Source organism: Dreissena polymorpha, chromosome 13, assembly GCF_020536995.1.
Source record: "Dreissena polymorpha isolate Duluth1 chromosome 13, UMN_Dpol_1.0, whole genome shotgun sequence".
NCBI classification, from domain to species: domain Eukaryota; kingdom Metazoa; phylum Mollusca; class Bivalvia; order Myida; family Dreissenidae; genus Dreissena; species Dreissena polymorpha.
Genome location: NC_068367.1, coordinates 36,696,380 through 36,716,246, shown reverse-complemented (window position 1 = coordinate 36,716,246; position 19,867 = coordinate 36,696,380). Strand labels below are relative to the sequence as shown.

At 35.9% G+C, this 19,867-nt stretch overlaps 1 protein-coding gene across 1 annotated transcript; it reads right to left on the bottom strand.

Annotated features, from left to right (window-relative positions):
• Positions 1 to 1,552: 1,552 nt before the first annotated feature.
• LOC127854872 (polypeptide N-acetylgalactosaminyltransferase 11-like) lies at positions 1,553 to 19,819 on the bottom strand. Its single transcript, XM_052389971.1, has 10 exons — positions 19,160 to 19,819; positions 18,802 to 18,883; positions 17,717 to 17,889; positions 16,968 to 17,095; positions 16,534 to 16,753; positions 14,539 to 14,684; positions 14,081 to 14,233; positions 10,323 to 10,634; positions 7,578 to 7,724; positions 1,553 to 5,669 (listed from the first exon to the last, which is right to left on the bottom strand). The coding sequence occupies exons 1-10, from the start codon at positions 19,464 to 19,466 to the stop codon at positions 5,535 to 5,537; spliced, it is 1,803 nt and encodes a 600-aa protein (XP_052245931.1). The 5' UTR covers positions 19,467 to 19,819; the 3' UTR covers positions 1,553 to 5,534.
• Between the last annotated feature and the right edge of the window lie 48 nt (positions 19,820 to 19,867).

The window sequence follows — 19,867 nt, the reverse complement described above, 5'->3', positions numbered from 1 at the left end:
CACAGGCTAATCTGGGACGACACTTAACGCACATGCATTAAGCCAAGCTTTCTCAGAACGCGACTCATATGTCTTCATAATCATCACCGCTATTATCAGGATTGCCAGTTAGAAACCTCGTCCATGTGAATGTTTTGGCCTGACTTTTCCTCATGTTATAAGCTTCAGTCCCATACTTCATTTTAGACTCATTATTTTAAGATTGCAATTTAATTCCTGCTTTTGGATGCATAGGAAAAGTTTTAAGAGTTTAACAACATGGGCCACATGGTTCACTTACAGTGTCATGAAATATTATGAATTGTTTTGAGAAACAATTTTTCTGTCAGTGTATACATGGTGATGCTTTTTTATCTGAAATAAATACCTATTTGATCCCAGTTAATGTTTTGTTTTCTCATTTTATAATACAACTGTAAAATAAACATGTTTTAGCCAATCTGACAACATGAAATCACCAAATAACGCAAATACACGTTAATGTCATTAAAATATTCTTATCTGTTTTGGCTCCAATTAATGCAAAAATTGTGACTTAAGCTATTCATTTTAATTTTGTAATTAAATCGGGAACTCGTCTTGTGAAGGCAATGTCAGTTAATCAAAATACTGATAAATTTGAGTTGAAACAATTTAGAATAGCATGGTTTCATCATTGAAATGAGAAACAAAGTTCTCAAAGAAAAGTCATGGCTAAATATACTACACAACAGAGGTGAACATTTACAGCGATTTTCCTCCTTCTTTATAAAGTACCGGTAAACGGTACTTTCCCAATCGATCGAAAATTCCCAAATTCCCAATCGGCATCTGAAAAAATCCCAATCGGCGTCCGAATTTTTTCTCAAAATGATCGAAAGTTTCATAACAAAACCCAACTTTCGGCGAGCGAACAAAGAAAATCGTATAGTTGTGTGTAACCACGCGCTCGATTAATATCGGGTTTTATTATTCAGCACGTTCAATCAATAGAGTCGTTACTGTTTCTGGTACTTTTGTCAGGCAGCCAGCGTACTGTTTTACATCGGTTTGAAACCCTATCGTAGTTTGAAATGCCCTCCAGCACTGCCTCTGTGGAAAGGTTGTTCAGTCTAATGAACAACATTTGCCACCAATCGGAACCGTCTATCACAGGACACATTGACAGCTCTAATGATGCTGTGCAGAGAGGGATGCCAGCAACTGAGTGATGATCAAACATCAAAGATTGTTGAAATTTTCAAAAAAATGAAAGAGAGAGACATTGCTTTATAAGAGATTAAAACAACTGGTAATTGATTTTGTGTCTTCTTTATAATATTTTGTTATTTATATCAACTTTATTACTTTAAGTAATGGTCATTAAGGCATGCCTGCAAATGATTATTTTAATGGGTATGTTCAATTAAGTTTGAACTGTATGATGTATTCAATAAGACCCAAACTTCACGACGCGATTTTCCCAATTTAAGGATTTCACGACTCGATTTTTCCCAATTTTGAGGTTTTCACGACTCAATTTTTCCCAATTGGACCGGTACAGGTACTTTTCCCAATTGGACAAGGAAAATCGCTGATTTATAGCTTTTATTGTGTCATTGACTTTGGATTTTCACATATTACATGTTGCCAGATCAAATTCACACAAGGCTTGAGCCAAGGTTGCTTTTTATCACTGCTGTAGTTTCAACATTATTGGATGATAATTGTTTATTGCACGATTATTGGAATTCTTATATACAGAACAAGAATATAAAACCTGTTGGCATGGCACTAGCATGCAGCACCTGTCTAGGGCAACAAATAGCAATATTTGATGCATTCAGTGATATTTAATGTTCCAACAAAATTGATGATTATTTAACACCCTGCCATATGCTATTTGCTAAATGTTGTTTCAACAGATTTTATGATAATCAAATATCACTTGACCCTTGTAGACATAGCCGTACACAAAAGAATCTCTGAAAATTGCAGAAACATGTTCAACAAATGTTTTAATAAGCATTCAGAAAAAGTTGAGGTATAAACTGATTTTTACCAAACTCTTCAAGAAAATGGAATAATTACTTGTATCTGAAAGAATTTTGACAAGAATCGATAATTTTCTAAAAAGGTTTAACATTTCATTGGAAAACTTGATTTTTATATATTTAAGTCAAAGAATTAGTTTATTGTATACATATTTGAAGACAGATATTTAGGAAAATGGTATAGTAATGTAAATATAATTTTTTTCCTTAACAACTTTTTCAAAGACAATAAACCAATAATACAGAAACAATCTGTAATGTATACGAAAAGTGCTGTTTTGACATGATGAACAGTTGTTACAGGATATTTAAGCATGTTTTTTACGTCATAAACAAGAGATGTGTTGGTCAGAAACACAATGCCCCCTATTGCGCCGCTTTGAAATAAAATTTCATTATATCATTTGGCAGGTTTAGAAATTATCTCCCTTTAAAGCTTATTACTTCCCTTGGATTGTATTTTTTACTTTTGACCTTAAAGGATGACCTTGACCTTTCACCACTCAATATGAGCGGCTTCATGAGATACACATGCATGCCAAATGAAGTTGCTATCTTCAATATTGCAAAAGTTATGGCAAAACTTTAACCAAGGTTTTGGGACAGAATGACAGACAGACAGGCTAAAGACAATATGCCCCCGATCATTTGATCCGGGAACATAAAAATTACATATAATAAAAACCTAATTTGTATATAGTAAAATATTCAACAATTTTTACTATGCAATATTCCAAAGACATATCAAAAGGACATGTATAGTGTGACAGCTATATGCCGCCATCTTCAAAGTGGGGTATTTAAACAATGTATCACAGAAGACTATTTAAAATATTCATAAATTGTCCTTGTGTACATTGACAATTGGTTTCTTTATTCGTACAAACTAAAGATTGTTGGCCTAGCCCCCATCTTTCCCACATGTATATATAATCAACTGTACAAAGAATGTAAATCTGGTTAATGTCAGTACTTGCATACTAAAATAAGTACTTAATAATGTTATCTGATATGTTTCAATAACAAGATGTATAACACTACCCACACATTAAATAAAATGTATTTAGTTCTTAAATTTATCTTCTTATTGAGTGACAGTGCATGTAATACATATAATTGACAATGAGCATGTAACATAACCTTGAATTGTACACATTTGTACAAAATATTTCACAAACAAAAACACACACAATCTCGGAATTAACTATAAAGATTAATTAATTAATATAAAAATCTCAGTAAACCCCAGTTCAATGTCACTATTGGACTACAGCATCTTCTTGCTTCCAAGTAAGGCCCACATTAAGATAATATAATTGCGCAATCCAAAGTTGAATGTCGTCAAAGTTTCTAATACAATTGACCATAATAATCACTGCCTTAGCTTTTGTTGCCAAATATCACATTGTTGACAAAGCACCATACAGCTAGGCTTACTGGTACCTGTTGACATTCATAGTTATTATTTAGGGACACATTATCACGATCATGAAATTAATTGCAAACAGCTGCATAAACACAATACAGGCATAAACTTATTTACTCAGCCTGTCAAATTAATTTCACCTGCTTTTAAACATCAGCTCGTCTTCACAAAGCTTTGATGGGAAATCTTAAAGGGGCCTTTTCACAGATTTTGGCATTTTTTTAAACTTATTCATTAAATGCTTTATATTGATAAATGTAAACATTGGATCGAAAAAGCTCCAGAAAAAAATCAAGAAAAAAAATAAAAAAAGGAAAAGAACATTGCCCGGAGCAGGTTTCGAACCAGTGACCCCTGGAGTCCTGCCAGAGTCCTGAAGTAAAAACGCTTTAGCCTACTGAGCTATTCCGCCGAGTACACATCCTAGATGTATTTTATACCTTATATAAGCAATCTTCGTAGTTTCACAAAATTTAACGACAAAAACAGAACTCTCCAAATTATTCAATCGTTTCGCGTTGCAACGCTTTATAATTTTTAGGTTTTAAAATCGTCAAAAGATGCATATAATGGCTATATTAGAGCATGGTTAATGTTCAGTATTACTGTTTCCTCACAAATATCATAACTAAAACGAAAACTTACGAATCAGAAACAACTTTTTTCAATTTTGTCAATTTACCAAAGCGTGAAAAGATCCCTTTAAGGAAACAAGAGATGTGTTCGTCAGAAACACAATGCCCCCTATTGGGCCGCTTTGAAAAAAAAAAGTACTTTTTTTGACCTTTGACCTTGAAGGATGACCTTGACCCTGAACTTCCACCACTCAAAATGTGCAGCTTCATGAGAACCCCGCTTTGAATTATTTTTTTTACCTTTGACCTTGAAGGATGACCTTAACCTTGAACTTCCACCACTCAAAATGTGCAGCTTCATGAGATGCACATGCATGCCAAATATCAAGTTGCTATCTTGAATATTGAAAAAGTTATGGCCAATGTTAAAGTGGTTTTTTTTGACGGACGGACAGACTGACTGACATACTGACTGACTGACAGTTCAACTGCTATATGCCACCCTACTGGGGGCATAAAAACAAAAGAGAAATGGTAATAGTAAGCTTACGGAAAATTCTTTAGAGATATCCTAAGGGAAAAATTAAAGAGAAATCCTCAATAAGTATTATGAGATTCTAATCATTGTCACCAAGTTTTATTAAACTCCTTTAAAAGGTATAGATGATATGTATCAGACACAAAAGTAGAGGCTCTAACTTTTGACCATGACGAATGACCTTGACCTAAGGCCAGCAAGACAGACTCGTGCCTTATGTACATTGTCTCAATGACCTAAACATTTAATAATGTTATACAATCCTTTAAAGGGTATAAGAAATATGGAGCAGACATGACAAATTAAGGCTCTAACCATTGAAAGTGAAGTATGACCTTGACCCACCTTAACTGACTCATGCCACATTGACATCATCACAATTACTTATATTGAAGTAAACTTTCATGAAATCATTCAATCTATGTAGGAGATATGGATTGTACAAGAAAGTAAAGGCTCATTTTTTTTTTACTTCAAGTACGACCTTAACCATGAGCCGGCATCACTGACAAATGCCTTATGCACATTGTCTGAATGACCATAACATTTGAGCAACATTTATTGGAATTCTTTCAAAGGGTATAGACGATGGATGCTCAAACCTTTGACCTTGACGTTTGACCATGATCTTCAGCTGGGATGACTGACTTATTCAATCTGGTCATGGTCAACATGTCCTCTACATTTGAGGAAAGTTTGATGAAAATCTATCTGAGGATATTGGAGATATGGAGCAGACATGAACGTGTCACGGACAAACTGGCGGACAGACAAATAGCCTGATAATGAGGAATTGTAGGAATGTTAGAAAATGCGAGTATTTTTTCCTCATACTGATTTCCCGGTACATATTTCCCGAGATATTCAATCACTTCTATCTCATATCTGCCATGTACTATACAAGCATATATATATATATATATATATTATATATATATTTAGTCCTGGCATGAACACTCAAGAGACCTTCTAAGCCATGTTTGCTAGGTGACTTTCATTTCGAACTGTGACTGTTTTTCTGCTGAACATATCTCGAGTACAAGGTACTTCTTCTCATTAATATTTGCTGGCACCAAGCACTTTCCACTGGTCGGATTGTAAAGTTGATACACCATATTCTGAAATAAAGATGCAGTTTATTTGAGCCCCGTTCTAGGAAAACGGGGCTTAATGCATGTGCATATGTTGTCATACTAGTATAAACAGCCTAATCAGGGACAAAACTTTCCGCTTTCATGGAATTTTTCGTTTAAAGGAGGTCCATTCTATATGACAATCAATTATTGTTGGAAAATGTCAACTCTGATCAGCCTGTTCAGACTGCACAGGCTAATCTGTGATGACACTTTACGAGCGAGCATTAAGCCCAGTTTTCCCACAATGAGGCTCATTTTTCTTCACTTCAACAACACATCAACCATTTTCTGAAAAGCAGACACAGTTATTTTCTATTGTCCCATAACAATCCATTAGTCCTCTAATGTCAAGTGAGACCAAGACAAAACAAATGCTTTCCACAGTAGTGATGAATATGGTGAGACCAACACCGGTAATGCTCTTCAGATATTAATTTTGTGGATTTTTAGGGAGTCCTTTCAACAACAAATTCAAATGTTCAACAAATGTTTCCGTCCAAAGTCTCATACTAGACATAATGAACAAAGCCACAAATTAAAGCTCCTTAGGAAATTTTGGATTTTACGATTCCATTTTATGTCAACAAAATAAAATCAATCCACACTATCCTACAACGGTGTATGTTGTAACCTGTTGTTATAAGACAAGTTGAAAAAAATGTAAAAAATATATTTGAAGAAGGATATTGAATATTGCTAATGCATAATTTGATATCTAAAAGAGCAATCCATTCAATTTGATTTTCCTTATGTTGAAAATAGTAAGAGTACGCCAATGTCAATAGACTGTCCGTTAGACAAACAGACATCCAATGTTTTATCAGTATAGCCCCTCTTCTTGGTTGAGGGAATAGTACAATACTAAATTGTGAAATTATCATTTGTCAGATTTTAAAGTCGATACACTAAAGTCAAAAAAATACAAGCAGTTTCTTTCCTTGTTTCAACACAAGATTGTCAAAAAATGATATTAAATTAATAATTTGTTTTGTTAGATCTTCATCGTTGTCAACAGTATTTAATTCATATCACTTTCCCAACTCACACTTTCCCAGCAATAGTTGGTTCACCAGCACTAACAGCACACATGTACACCAGTAACCCTCAACTACCATACTTGAAACAGAGTTAGAGAATGGCCATAGAAAGCATTTAATGACCATTCACACAAGTCATGTGGCTGGGCCGGGATTAAACCCAGGACTCCTATGATTTGTAGCAATATTAAAATGACAATGTTAACCCTATTGACAATATTCAGGCCTGCTTAAAACCTGCAAGCCTATGATTTGTAGCAAACTTTACATGACAATGTTACCCCTATTGACCATATTCAGACCTGCTTAAAACCTGTGATCCTATGATTTGTAGCAAAATTCACATGACCATGTAACCCCTATTGACAATATTCAGGTCTGCTTCAAACCCGCGATCCTATGATTTGTAGCAGAATTCATATGACAATGTTACCCCAATTGACAATATGCAGGTCTGCTTCAAACCCAGAATCCTATGATTTGTAGCAAAATTCACATGACAATGTTACCCCTATTGACTATCTTCAGGTCTGCTTCAAAACCAAGAGCCTATGGTTTGTAGCAAAATGTACATGACTATGTTAGCCCCATTGACAATATTCAGTCCTGCTTCAAAACCGCGAGCCTATGATTTGTAGCAAAATTCACATGACAATGTTACCCCTATTGACAATATCCAGGTCTGCTTCAAACCGGCAAGCCAATTTTTTGTTGCAAAATCACATGACAATGTTACCCCTATTGATAATATTCAGAACTGCTTTGAAGCTGTCACATTTGCCTCGCCTCGCATACACAGATTCAAGCTTAATGGGTTGTTCAATAAGTAATCAAAGAAGCAAGTCATAATCACCCTTATAGACCATATCCAAGCCTGCTTCACTTTCATGCCGTCGCATTTGCCGAGCCTAGCGTACCCTGACTCCCCCACTTTGTCTGCCGCTTCCAGACAGAACTTCTGTGACAGCATGAGCTCCTGATCCGAGGTCTCGTACCATTCCTTGAATGACCAGAAGACGATTCCATGTTGAAAATAACATGATATCAGCCATGTTTCGGGAAAACTTGGCTTTATGCATGTGCGTAAAGTGTCGTCCCAGATTAGCCTGTGGAGTCCGTACAGGCTTATCAAGTACCACACATTCGGCTTTTATGGAATTTTATGTTGTAATGAAGTCTCTTCTAAAAGAAAAAAAATACAATTAAGGCGGAAAGTGTCGTACCTGATTAGCATGTGCGAACTGCACAGGCTAATCTTGGAAGACACTTTATCCACATGCATTAAGCCCCGTTTATCCAGAACAAAGGCCATATAAAAAGCCTTGTCCTGAACGTTAATTTTCAATCATATTTTTATCTAAATAGTGTAATATATAGACAAAGTGAGATATAATTGATATTTTACTGCATTTTTTGGTTCTTTTTTTGTTTTTGTTTTATTGTGATTATGCTTCAGTGCTCCAACTAGGATTTGAAAAGGGCAGAATGGACTCTTGTCAGAGGTGCCATTTAGCACACATTGGTCTTAACCCTGTGGCATATTTTCAATATAACATGTAAAATAAATCATACAACATGTGCTTTCGTTTAAAGCTAAAATACGAATATCACTTTGTAAAATCATAATTTTTATTGTAACTACTTAGAAAATTAGCTATAAAAATGTGATCAGATAAGAAAACAAGAGATGTGTTTGTCAGAAACACAATGCCCCCTTCTGCGCCGCTTTGAAGCCATACATTTGACCTTTGACCTTTGAGGTTGACCTTGACCTTTCACCACTCAAAATGTGCAGCTCAACGAGAAGTAAGTAAGAGATTAAATGCAGAAATGAAAATTATTATATTATTTTGACCTTTGACCTTGAAGGATGACCTTGACCTTTCACCACTCAAAATGAGCAGCTCCACGAGATACACATGCATGCCAAATATGAAGTTCATGTGTTCAATATTAAAAAAGTTATGATCAAACTTTAACGAAGGTTAAAGTGTTAGTAAAGAAAAATACAATGATATTTGACCTTTGACCTTGATAGATGACCTTGACCTTGACTTTTCACCACTCAAAATGAGCAGCTCCATGAGATACACATGCATGGTAAATATCAAGTTGCTATGTTCAATATTGCAAAAGTTATCAAACTTTAACAAAGGTTAAAATTTTGGGACAGGCAGGCAGGCAGGCAGACAGACAGGACAAAAACAATATACCCCCAATCTATCAATCCGGGGGCATAAAAAAGAGAATAGAAAAGGCAAAGCGGGAGCTTCGAGGGAAAGTAGAGGCGGAAAGGTGCTGTGCAATACCAATTAGGCATAGATGGCGCACTTATACTACATATGACTACAAGGAGACAATTTACAAATTATCATTTTCTCACACAAGGATGATGGCATATCACAATTACTGAAACAAGTATTCTCTAAATACAATCAGGAGTATCCATATTTCCACACATTCAACTCATTTAAAATGACAAATGTACTTACAATTGTAAAATAACTACTTGAAACAGAGCTTTGTCACAAACAGGACTAATTCCCCAGCATGGATTTGACAGATATCACCCTTTGGTTCAAAAAGGTACCATGTGACATTGAAATTAGATGGCACATGGTACCTTTTTGCACCAATGGGTCGTATCATGTTCCAGGGCAAATACCTCAGGAATGTATACAGTGCTCCAGCTAGGATTTGAAAAGGGCAGGGGGGCTATTTTGTCAAAAGGGCACTTTCGATGCGCAGTATTTTGTGAAAAGGGCACTTTCGATGCACAGTATTTTGTGAAAAGGGCACATTCGAGCGCGCTGGTGTTTCTGGAATGCTTTCTATTTCATGTTAATTTATATGTTATAAATAATTGTATTATTCCCATTATTATTAAACCATTCAAATATAATGTCTACAATGAGGATTAAACTAATTACAATGTAATAAGAGATTTATGAATTATCATATGTAAAAAAAAAAAAAAGGAGGTTCGGGGGGCAGGGCGGAGGTTCGGGAGGGCAGGGCGCGGCGCCCTTCGATTTAGGCCTAGCTGGAGCACTGGTATAGGACACTAAGGGTTTATTAAATGTCTTGCACATATTTACTTCATGGTGATGACGTTTTCACTTGCAATTCACTTGTGAAATGTGAAAGAAGTTTGCTCCATAATTATAACATTTCGGAAGACATACCAATCCACAAACAGGGCTTTTTTTCCTTCAGTGAGAATGGCTGTTTTTCACAATTTTGGGAAGTTCGGGACTCAAATGTTCACAATTAAAGAAAGTGCGCGACTCAAAGTTTCACAATTTAATTAAGTTCGTGACTCATTTTGAACTGTTCATGACTCATTTTTTCACAAATGGAGGGGGGAGGGCCAAGGCCACTTCTCAAAGCAGGAAAAAAAGCTCTGACAAACTGTTGAGAGTGACTGAGTAAAATATGCAAAACATGAGCCAATGCAATTCAAGGCTGTAATAACCAGTTCAAATACTCTTAAAAATAATTTCAGACTCTTTCATATTAATTGGGCCTGAAATGTCAATGTTCTTTCTTTCAGTTGGCTCCATAGTAAGGGGAATCACAACACAAGCAGGGTACCTACCATTTTGCTACTGGCGCATTGTCCAAGTAATATTTTCACATCCCTCGTAATGTTGCCTCCTTCTGGCTGCAGGCAAAGCTGAGTGGATTTGTGCTCAATCTGACCGTGTTTAACATAGACCGGCTGATTACCCGTCTTGGGAACCGTAAGTTTGACATTGCTCGATTCCCCTGGTACCTGTAACTCGGGGTATATGTGTTTCAAATACCACTTGAAGGGTTTGCAATTCAACTTTTGCCTGAGAGCCACTCTGTCAAAAATGTCACCATACTGCACGCTTGTTGCGTAGCTTTTCGTAGAAAAGAAATGTTGCTGAAAGAAACACAATGACCTAGTATAATGAAAATAAGTCTATATTCTAACTAAACTTTTATTTTTTATCTGAGTTAGATCCTCAAGCTCACTTTTGTGTTCACATAAGATTGTTTTGTTTTTTTAGTTTTGAGCCTGACTCAACCCTAAGTTTAAGGAGGAATTTGTGCATATTCTTATAGCCAAGATTTGAGCTGACAGACATTCTTAATTCTCAGCTGATTGGAAGCTCAAATTTAATCTTTAAAGTTGAGCTCAAAAATTGCTTTTGTTCTTGAAACTGGGCCAATATGAGCAGGGTTCGACATTAACTTTTTTTACAGCCAGACCATCGGACCAGCTCCTCTTAAAATGTACTAGCCCGAATCTGATGTCTACTAGACCATAAATGACATAGCAAATAAACAGAATTGTGTCGTGTGACTGTTTAATCAGGTTTTATCAGAAAATAATTTGTGAACACAAGAAAGTTATTTTGATGCACAGAGTAAAAAATAAAATAAAACTATTTAACAATATAAATTGTTTGTTGTAATTTCACTGTTTATCACCAGTTAAACAAATGATGTCTGTACAGCAGGTGACATTTATTAAACGTTATCAAATTCTGGCCTCCTTGACCGCTGTGCTCCATGCTACCACAACTCCAAGGCCCATTTCAATCATAATCTGTGTCAGTTTTACCGTCGGATTCTTCTTTATTAACTTATTTGTCGGACGAAAATCCAATCTTGAACAAAGCCATTCTTTAAATTACATTCTCTCCTCTGCTATGCCAAAATGTTTACATTGACGATACCGATTTTCGATAGAACAAAGTTCTACGACACTGCAGAAAATCATTAACTCTTTCAGTGCTGGAACCGAATTTTGAAGGTCTTTGCAAACAGTTTGGATCCAGATGAGACGCCACAGAACGTGGCGTCTCATCTGGATCCAAACTGTTTGCTATTCTGATAGTATTCTTTGAAAAAATTTGAAGAAAATGCTAATTTTAGAAATTCAGCAGACAACATTTTAGCAGACTACAAATTTCCCAGCATGCAAAGGGTTAATATTCATGACAACTTTACCAATGGAAACAAGCTATTTCTGCTGGAAGTTCTCCTTCGCGTCTAAAAATAGCGAAGAATCATGTGAATGCTCCGCGTTTATTTATATACGCTAGTTTTGTTCTGATGTAAATAATGGATACAATAGTTATTTTACACATTAAGAGAAAAAGGTTTTCAGTTAGTTATAGTTATATGAATCAATATAGATTTTGTATGTACGACCAGTCGGACAAGCTAGCCCACAGTTTTACTAGCCCGACCACCGATCTTACTAGACAATGTCTGTCGGACGTGCCTTAGTGTCGAACCCTGAATGAGGTGAGTTGCTGGCAGACTGGATTGAGTTTAACCCATTTATGCCAAGTGCACTCTCCCATCTTTCTAACTTTGATCAATTTATTTCCAAAATTAGGGATGTCTAGTATATTTATTTCTATATTTAGAATAATTCTTACAGAGATTCCTTTAAGCAAAGAGTGCAGACCCTGATGAGGTCATCTGGGTCTACGCTGTTTGCCAAGGCTTTTTTTCTAGACACTAGGCATAAATGGGTTAAACCTTTTTATTTTAGCTCAAAGCTTATTATAAACACTCTCCAGTCTGTTTCCTGGAACAAGAACCAGAACTTGGTGTCTCTGGGGGCGGAGATCTAAAGACTGCTCCCACAGCGGTGATCTGGTGTCGCTAGGCAGACACCATGTCCACTATGCCACGACGACCAGACTGGATTTAATGCACACTTGTTCAAAGCAATCATGAAATAATAAAATATTGAAAGTTATTTTATATACCTCCACAAACGAAGTTTAGGGGGGTATATAGGAGTGAGCTTGTCTGTCGGTCGGTCGGTCTGTCGGTCCGTATTAAGTGTCCGCTCTCTAATTCAAGTTGTTTTCATCCGATCTTCACCAAACTTGGTATGAAGTTGTATCTAGATGATGTCTAGGTCAAGTTTGAATATGGGCCATGCCGGGTCAAAAACTAGGTCACAAGGTCACTTAGTGTGTTTTAAACATTGAGCATGGTGTCTGCTGTTTTTTGTGAAGACAACATGCAAAATCTTCTGTGTCCATGCGGCATGTGGGAGTATTCGTCACGTCTGTGACAAAGCTCTAGTTTTTAAAAAATTTCACCATAAAAATGATCTTTGATCTAATGACATTTGTGGACATTGCTCCTGGGCCGTATATCTCATATGTTGCGAATGATTCGCCCCTTCACAGAGGTGTGAATAACATCCTCAAGTCATGGAGATTATATTTCAATAATCATATTAGCCGCGTTAAGGGTAAAGTGTCGTCCCAGACAAGCCTCTACAGACTGCGCAGGCAAATCAGGGACGACACTTTCCTCTTAGACTTTGATTTTGTTTTTAAGACACTCAATTTAAATATAAAATCCGTATAAGCTGAAGCAGGCTTTTTCCGCTCCATTTTGGGAAAACGCCACACTGGAATTTTGGGAAATTCGCGTCGTGAAAACCCCAATTTTGGGAAAAAAGATAATCGCAAAATTGGCTCAATTGGGAAAAATTATCGCATGTAAATATGTGTTTCTTATATTTCAAAGAAGCCGTTAACTGGTAAAAAACGACTTTTAAAATTTTACAAAATATTATGAACATGTGTGATAAGTGCAGGTTTTTTAATCTGAATTTGGGGAAAAGGTATCGCGATCGTGTGGATAATAAAGTTACAAAGCGTTGTGTGTTCAGGTTCTTCCTTTTACTTCAGATTCAAAACAAATATAAACATGACGTATATAAACAACAACAAATATGGCGTGACGTCAGGGACGTAATACACTTAAGCGCGGCGCGGCAAATAACGTTACGTACATTCACAACAAAAGGCCTGGCCTTTTTTGAGTTGTAAAAAATCGGATTTTGAGGAAAATAAGGAAAGTCTTAAATAATCATTAACATATTTTACAGTTTTTAAAACAAATTCAAGGCAACAGATAATTTAATTATGCAAGACTTTTTTCTATTTTCTACACCGGATCAGGTTAACTTATATATTTTAAGGTTAAAAAAAAAAAAAAAAGAATTTTTTTTTTTTTTTTTTTTTTGGAATTGGGAATTTTTTTTTTTAATTGGAAAAAAAACAACCAGATTTGCATTGGGAATGGGGCCGAATTTCGGACCCGTGGCATAGGGCGGAAAAAGCCTGTGAAGGTATCGTCCCTGGTTAGCCTGTGCAATTAGCACAAACCTGAATAGAATTCTTCGCCTAGAAGTGACTTTCTTTAAGCAGAAAAGTCCATAAGGCTGAAAGTGTCATCCCTGATTAGCCTGTACGGACTGCACAGGTTAATCAGGGACGACACTTTACACACATGCATTAAGAATTCCCAGAACTGGTCTCATATTATGAATACAGATGCACGTACAATGTACTCATCCATCCAGACTTTTGCCACCCGAACTGAGTTCCTCAGCATGGTATCTTCACCACTCGGCGATCTGTATGGGCGACGCTGGCGGAAAATGTGACCAACGCGGGAACATGGAATGATCTCCAGCTTTCCCCCGCACTGCCAAAACTGACATGGAAAAGTACAGAGCAGGGATGTCATGATTATTTAAAACCAGTGATTTTCACATAAATTTAAATGCTTTGACAAGGGATCTACCAGTAGCAGACTCCAACTTAACATAACGAATCAAGATTCCTGAAAATTCAACCAATTTTTTTATTCTTTGATGCTATGAATTTGATTGGCAATTGGTTATTAATGACATACCTGCCAGGGGCTCATGTTAGAAAACATTGAAGGACATATTTTACATTATCATAATTATGTTGTAATTCAATACATGGGTTGATGAATACAGTCTAGGTAATTACTCGAAATGATATCTCCAGGTTTTCCCCTCCCCACGTGTCGAGGTCGGCATCGTACTCGCCCATATCCCTGAAGACTTGCCTGTACACGGCAAACAGACCCCCAGCCATTGTGGGCGTCTCGATGGGCTGAATATAGCTTTCATTGCCTGCAATTTTTCAAATATATGAGCCTCGTTGTGGGAAAATGTGACTTCATGGATGTGCATAAAGTGGCATCCCTGGGGTGGTATTCCAAAAGCATCTTAAGTTAAATTTTATTTTTATCCTTAAATTGGGATTTTTTCTTAAGTGTTTCATTTCATACTGCAATAGTTAGGCATCGAACATTACATCAAAATAACATCATTATATCAATGTTATTTTAGGAATACCAAAAAAAACATGCATGTGTTTATTAAGTAAAGAAATAAAAAACATTGTAATTTTGAGCTTAAGTGAAAATATTTAAGAAATGACTTAAGATGTTTCTGGAATATGACCCCAGATTAGTTTGTGCAGTCTTCACAGGCTTATCAGGGACAACAATTTGCGCTTTTATAAAAAATTGAAATGAATTCTCTTCTTAAATAAAATCCAGTACACGCAAAAAATGATGTCCCTGGTTAGCCTATGTGGACTGCACAGGCTAATCTGGGACAAAACTTTATGCGCATGGGTTATGCCCCATTGTTTTTGGAGAGCGGCTCAGAAGTTAATTATGTCCTTGACTTGAAACAAGTCGACTTCTATTTAAGCCATCTTGATATGCTGAATTAAGTTTTTTAATCCTGCAAAGAACGCAACAGCAATTTATATGAATAATAATGGATCTTGATAGAATGAATATTTCCATCATGTTGAGGAATACACGCACACTTGTAATAGATTTTGATTGAGTAAAACCAATCTGTATGTTATTGAAGCCATAATAATTCTTCATAGACTAATCAATAAATGACATTTTCATCGACAGCATGAAATACAAAAGGTTTCAAAGATACCATTGTTCATCAACTCAAGACTGCCTGCAGTTATAGGATAAAGAAGTATTATACGCCAACTAAAAAAAGCTGATGACCAGGGCCTTTTTCCTGGATTTTAAAGTTAATGTACCTGGTAATAAGATCTACTTTTTAAGATACACTTCAGCACCGTTATTTCGAAGTCGTCGGGACTGTTAAAAAAACTTCGGATTAACGATAATTCGAAATAAACAGTTGACAGACCTAGATTTGATTGATTCTGTAAAAATAAAACATTGTGGAATTCGTATGGTTCGGTTACACGATACTATTACTAATTGTTGTACTTAAAAACATAAACTAGTCATATAGCAATAGATTTTTACTTGTAACAAACGGAGGAAAAAAACGATTCTTTTTCTGCTTTTTATTTTTCTCTTCTTACCGAAGATATAAAATATAATGAATAGCACAAATCAGCAAATAAACACGCTACGCGCATACGACAAAAATGTAATTATCGGCTTTTGACAGGCCATGCTCAGACGACAAAGGTATGAAATTACGCTCAGTGTTTTGCAGTTTTGACTTCGGATTAAAGATTGATAGTTAGGTGCGAATTAAAGTGTTGGGACCGACAGAATCACTTCGAATTAACGATTTCTTCGGTTTAACGAAGTTCGGATTTACAATGAAATTTTACATTAAACAAAGAAGAACAAAAATTGGGACCCGAATACTTCGAAATAACGGTAACTTCTGATTATCGGTGTTCGAAAATAACAGTGTTGAAGTGTATATCATGCACTTTTATCAGTGATAATGAGACTTATATTAGAACATATGGCACAAACTGTTAAAACGGCATTTATTAAAAAACAAGGGCCATAGCTTACACTTCATATAGCATTTCAATCAGAGAACTTAGCCTAATATCATAACCGCAAAAGCTCATAAAGTTGTGTAAAAATGAGATGAAAACTGTTGGATGTAGAGAGCACAGTCGTCAAACAAATATATGCTGCAATCTATGTCCTCTGAAACACTTGCTTACTTTTAAAATAATCTGCTGGCAATTGCTCCCATTGGAAGTGCAGGCCCCAGTTAAAACCACCTTTGACCAGAGGGGATTCTTTGTACTCGAACGTTCCCGAGTTGATCGCATCAATCACAGGTACAGCGATTGTTGGCTTTTTGGTGCTCGCTAGAGACGTTAGAAGTGGCTCTAACCATTGCGCATTTACTTCACAGTGACTATCTAAGAACACTAGTACCTGAAAAAAACTACAGGAAGTAATACAATACCAAATATGTGGAAGATATCATACTTAAGGTCTAGACTTATAAATCCACAAGAAACATTGAATCAAATCACTGGAATTAAGTGATACCCCCCCCCCCCCCCCCCAATGTCATAATCTTAGTATGTATGAATATGCTACCCACTTAAGACTTTAATAAGATCCTTGTTTGTGAATATCTCACTACCTCTCCAGTGGCAACGTGGGCACCATACATTCTTGCTCGTATCAAGCCTTGTCGTGTTGGAGTTCGAACCAAAGTCACGTTTGGGTGAAGCTCCCAGATGTATATGGCTAGTTTTTCCTGCAGATGGGCTGTGCAAAATAGCTTTCTGTGTTAAATTTGTTCTAAGTAGAATGTTACAACGTTAAAATATGTTTTGCATTTCTGTCAGAAATTCCATGTATCAGTACATAAGAAATGTAGAATATTTGAAATATCTCAATATGTTTTGTGCAGATATGTTTTTAATTCGCAATTATTAAATGCATTGGTATCAGTTTGGAGAAAGGGATTAATCTGTAATTCTAAAGTTCATTAAATATTTGAAGTTAGTATCATCATACTTTTGTTCATATTTGTTCTCTTAAATAATGTTGACATTAAATCCAGGCCTTTTCCTGATCATTTTGAAAAATGAGATTTCAGGATTTTTCGCATAAAAAGTCCGCTGAATTGGAAAACTGAATTAATATAAATCCTAATAATAATTTAACCTATAACAACAAAATTATATAACTTATTGCTATAAAATTTGTAAATTGCAACTGACATAAAATTTATAATTAATAATCATCAGACACTTATTTGAAAAGATTTTTTTTTTTCGAAATTGGGATTTTTTACCAATTTGCTTTGGGAATGGATCTGTTTCACGAACCCTAGATATATCTGGAGAAATTGAATACACCCACTTTAAAACAGTTGATACATACACAGGTTGAGATCACTTGCATCATCAACCAGCACTATTTCATGTAAGAGACTGGTAGGTGTCCTGTTGATAACAGAGTGCACGGTCCGCAGAAGAGTTGACCAGGCTTCGTTGTAGAAACAAATGATCACGCTGGTCTTTGGGAGGTCAGATCTGTAAGTCTGGGTGTGACAGCTGAAATCAATTCAAGAATGCTAGTATTTTATCTTTGTTTGTTTGGACCTGTTTCTTAACCTGTATTTGTTCTAATCTGGCTGAGAAAAAAGAACTTTCCCATTTTGCTATTTATGCAAAAATATTTGGCATAGTTTTTTAAGAAGAGGGGAACATTTATTACATGATTATGCTTATCATCATATAGAAACCTTTAAACCAGCTACTTCAAGTATAGTTCACAGTGGCGTAATGGATATCGTGTCCACCTAGCAACTGGGAGGTCACGGGTTCTATCCCCACTGTGGGAGCGTTCTTAAGATCTCCCCAAGAGACACTAAGTTCAAGTTATAGTCCCAAGAAACGGACTCGAGTGTTTCAAATAAGCCTTAGGCTTTCTATGCAATCAAGCTAAAATAAATAGGTTTAAACTAACTGATACACTTTATTAGGGTTACACTAAGCAATTTATGATATAAATGTTATATAATGTGATGGAGTCAAAATTAGGTCATGTAATATACTATAGCATCAAAGAATAAAATACCATTCTACATGCAATATTTTTATCAAAACAAATTGATTTGATAACATGCCGAGTTCAAACTTAAATTAAAAAAACATGTTAAAACAAGAGATGTGTATGTCAGAAACACAATGCCCCCTATTGCGCCGCTTTGAAGCCATATATTTGACCTTTTACCTTGAAGGATGACCTTGACCTTGATCTTTCACCACTCAAAATGTGCAGCTCCATGAGATACACATGCATGCCAAATATCAAGTTGCTATCTTCAATAATGCAAGTTATTGCAACACTTTAACCAAGGTTAAAGTTTTGGGACACACACATACTATGACAGACAGACAGACAGGACTAAAACAATATACCCCCTCTTCTTCGAATAAGGGGGCATAAAAATGTTTACTTACAGTTGATGTCTCGTGTCAGGAATGGCTCTGTTCAGACTCAAACGGCTACTTAGTAGCTCATTGAATGCATACAGACTTGAACCTATTATCAACAGAAATAAAAGTAATCACTTCAGAAATAAGGCACAAAAATAAGCTTGTGTCTGATATTCCTACCTTTTGCATGTTCAGTGAATTGTTTATACAGAGTTATTCAGTCCACATAATAGCTTTAGCTGAAAAATGAATTAATTTTTAACCTAAGATTATTTCTGATATCAATGCAACAGTTTACTTAAATACAATGTCACATGTGAGAGGATTAATAGAATGGACCTTGATAGAAAATAAAATGGTGATGATGCTTATCGATATGTACCTTCCTCCTTTTGCTTTTGATCTTTGTCGTCATTTATCCTGCCAAGCATCATAAGTTTTTCAGCATCATACACCAGATCTGAGGGATGAGACATTCTCAAACGTTCTGGTTTAAACCTTTCAGCTGATCGCTCAGAATGAGCATGTACAAGTCGCAATTTTCTCTGGTCTCCACCACCAGTTGACGATGACAAGAGCTTTGAATTTAAAACCACGATTGTTATGAAGAAAATAACTGGTACACCAAGCACACCAGCTTTTTGGTAGCGTTTCAAACGAGAAAACTGCATCTTCAGTGTATCAAACATGTGTCATGTTCTCAAAACAGACCTAAACTTAATCGTACCAATTGTATCTTTTTTAAAGACAATGGCATGTTTATGGTCACGAAAATGTATTGCAAACATAAATATTTTTATCAATAGCACATGTCAATCTAGACTCTAAGTCTGATGAACACCGTTAAATCAATTTGTTTCTGAATGTATCTGTTTTATTTAATTGCATTTGTAGCAACAAAAAATCAAACACAGCGACTAAAGAGTCTTTTCCGGGTGCAAATACACAACATTCTAAGTTTTCCTAAATCCCGAACACGTTTGCCATGAAATTACAGGTATTATTGATGGCTCAATAGACAGAATATACAACAAATCGCATGTGTTGAAACATTAACAATTTGTTGTTCTTCGCGTATATAAAAATCTCC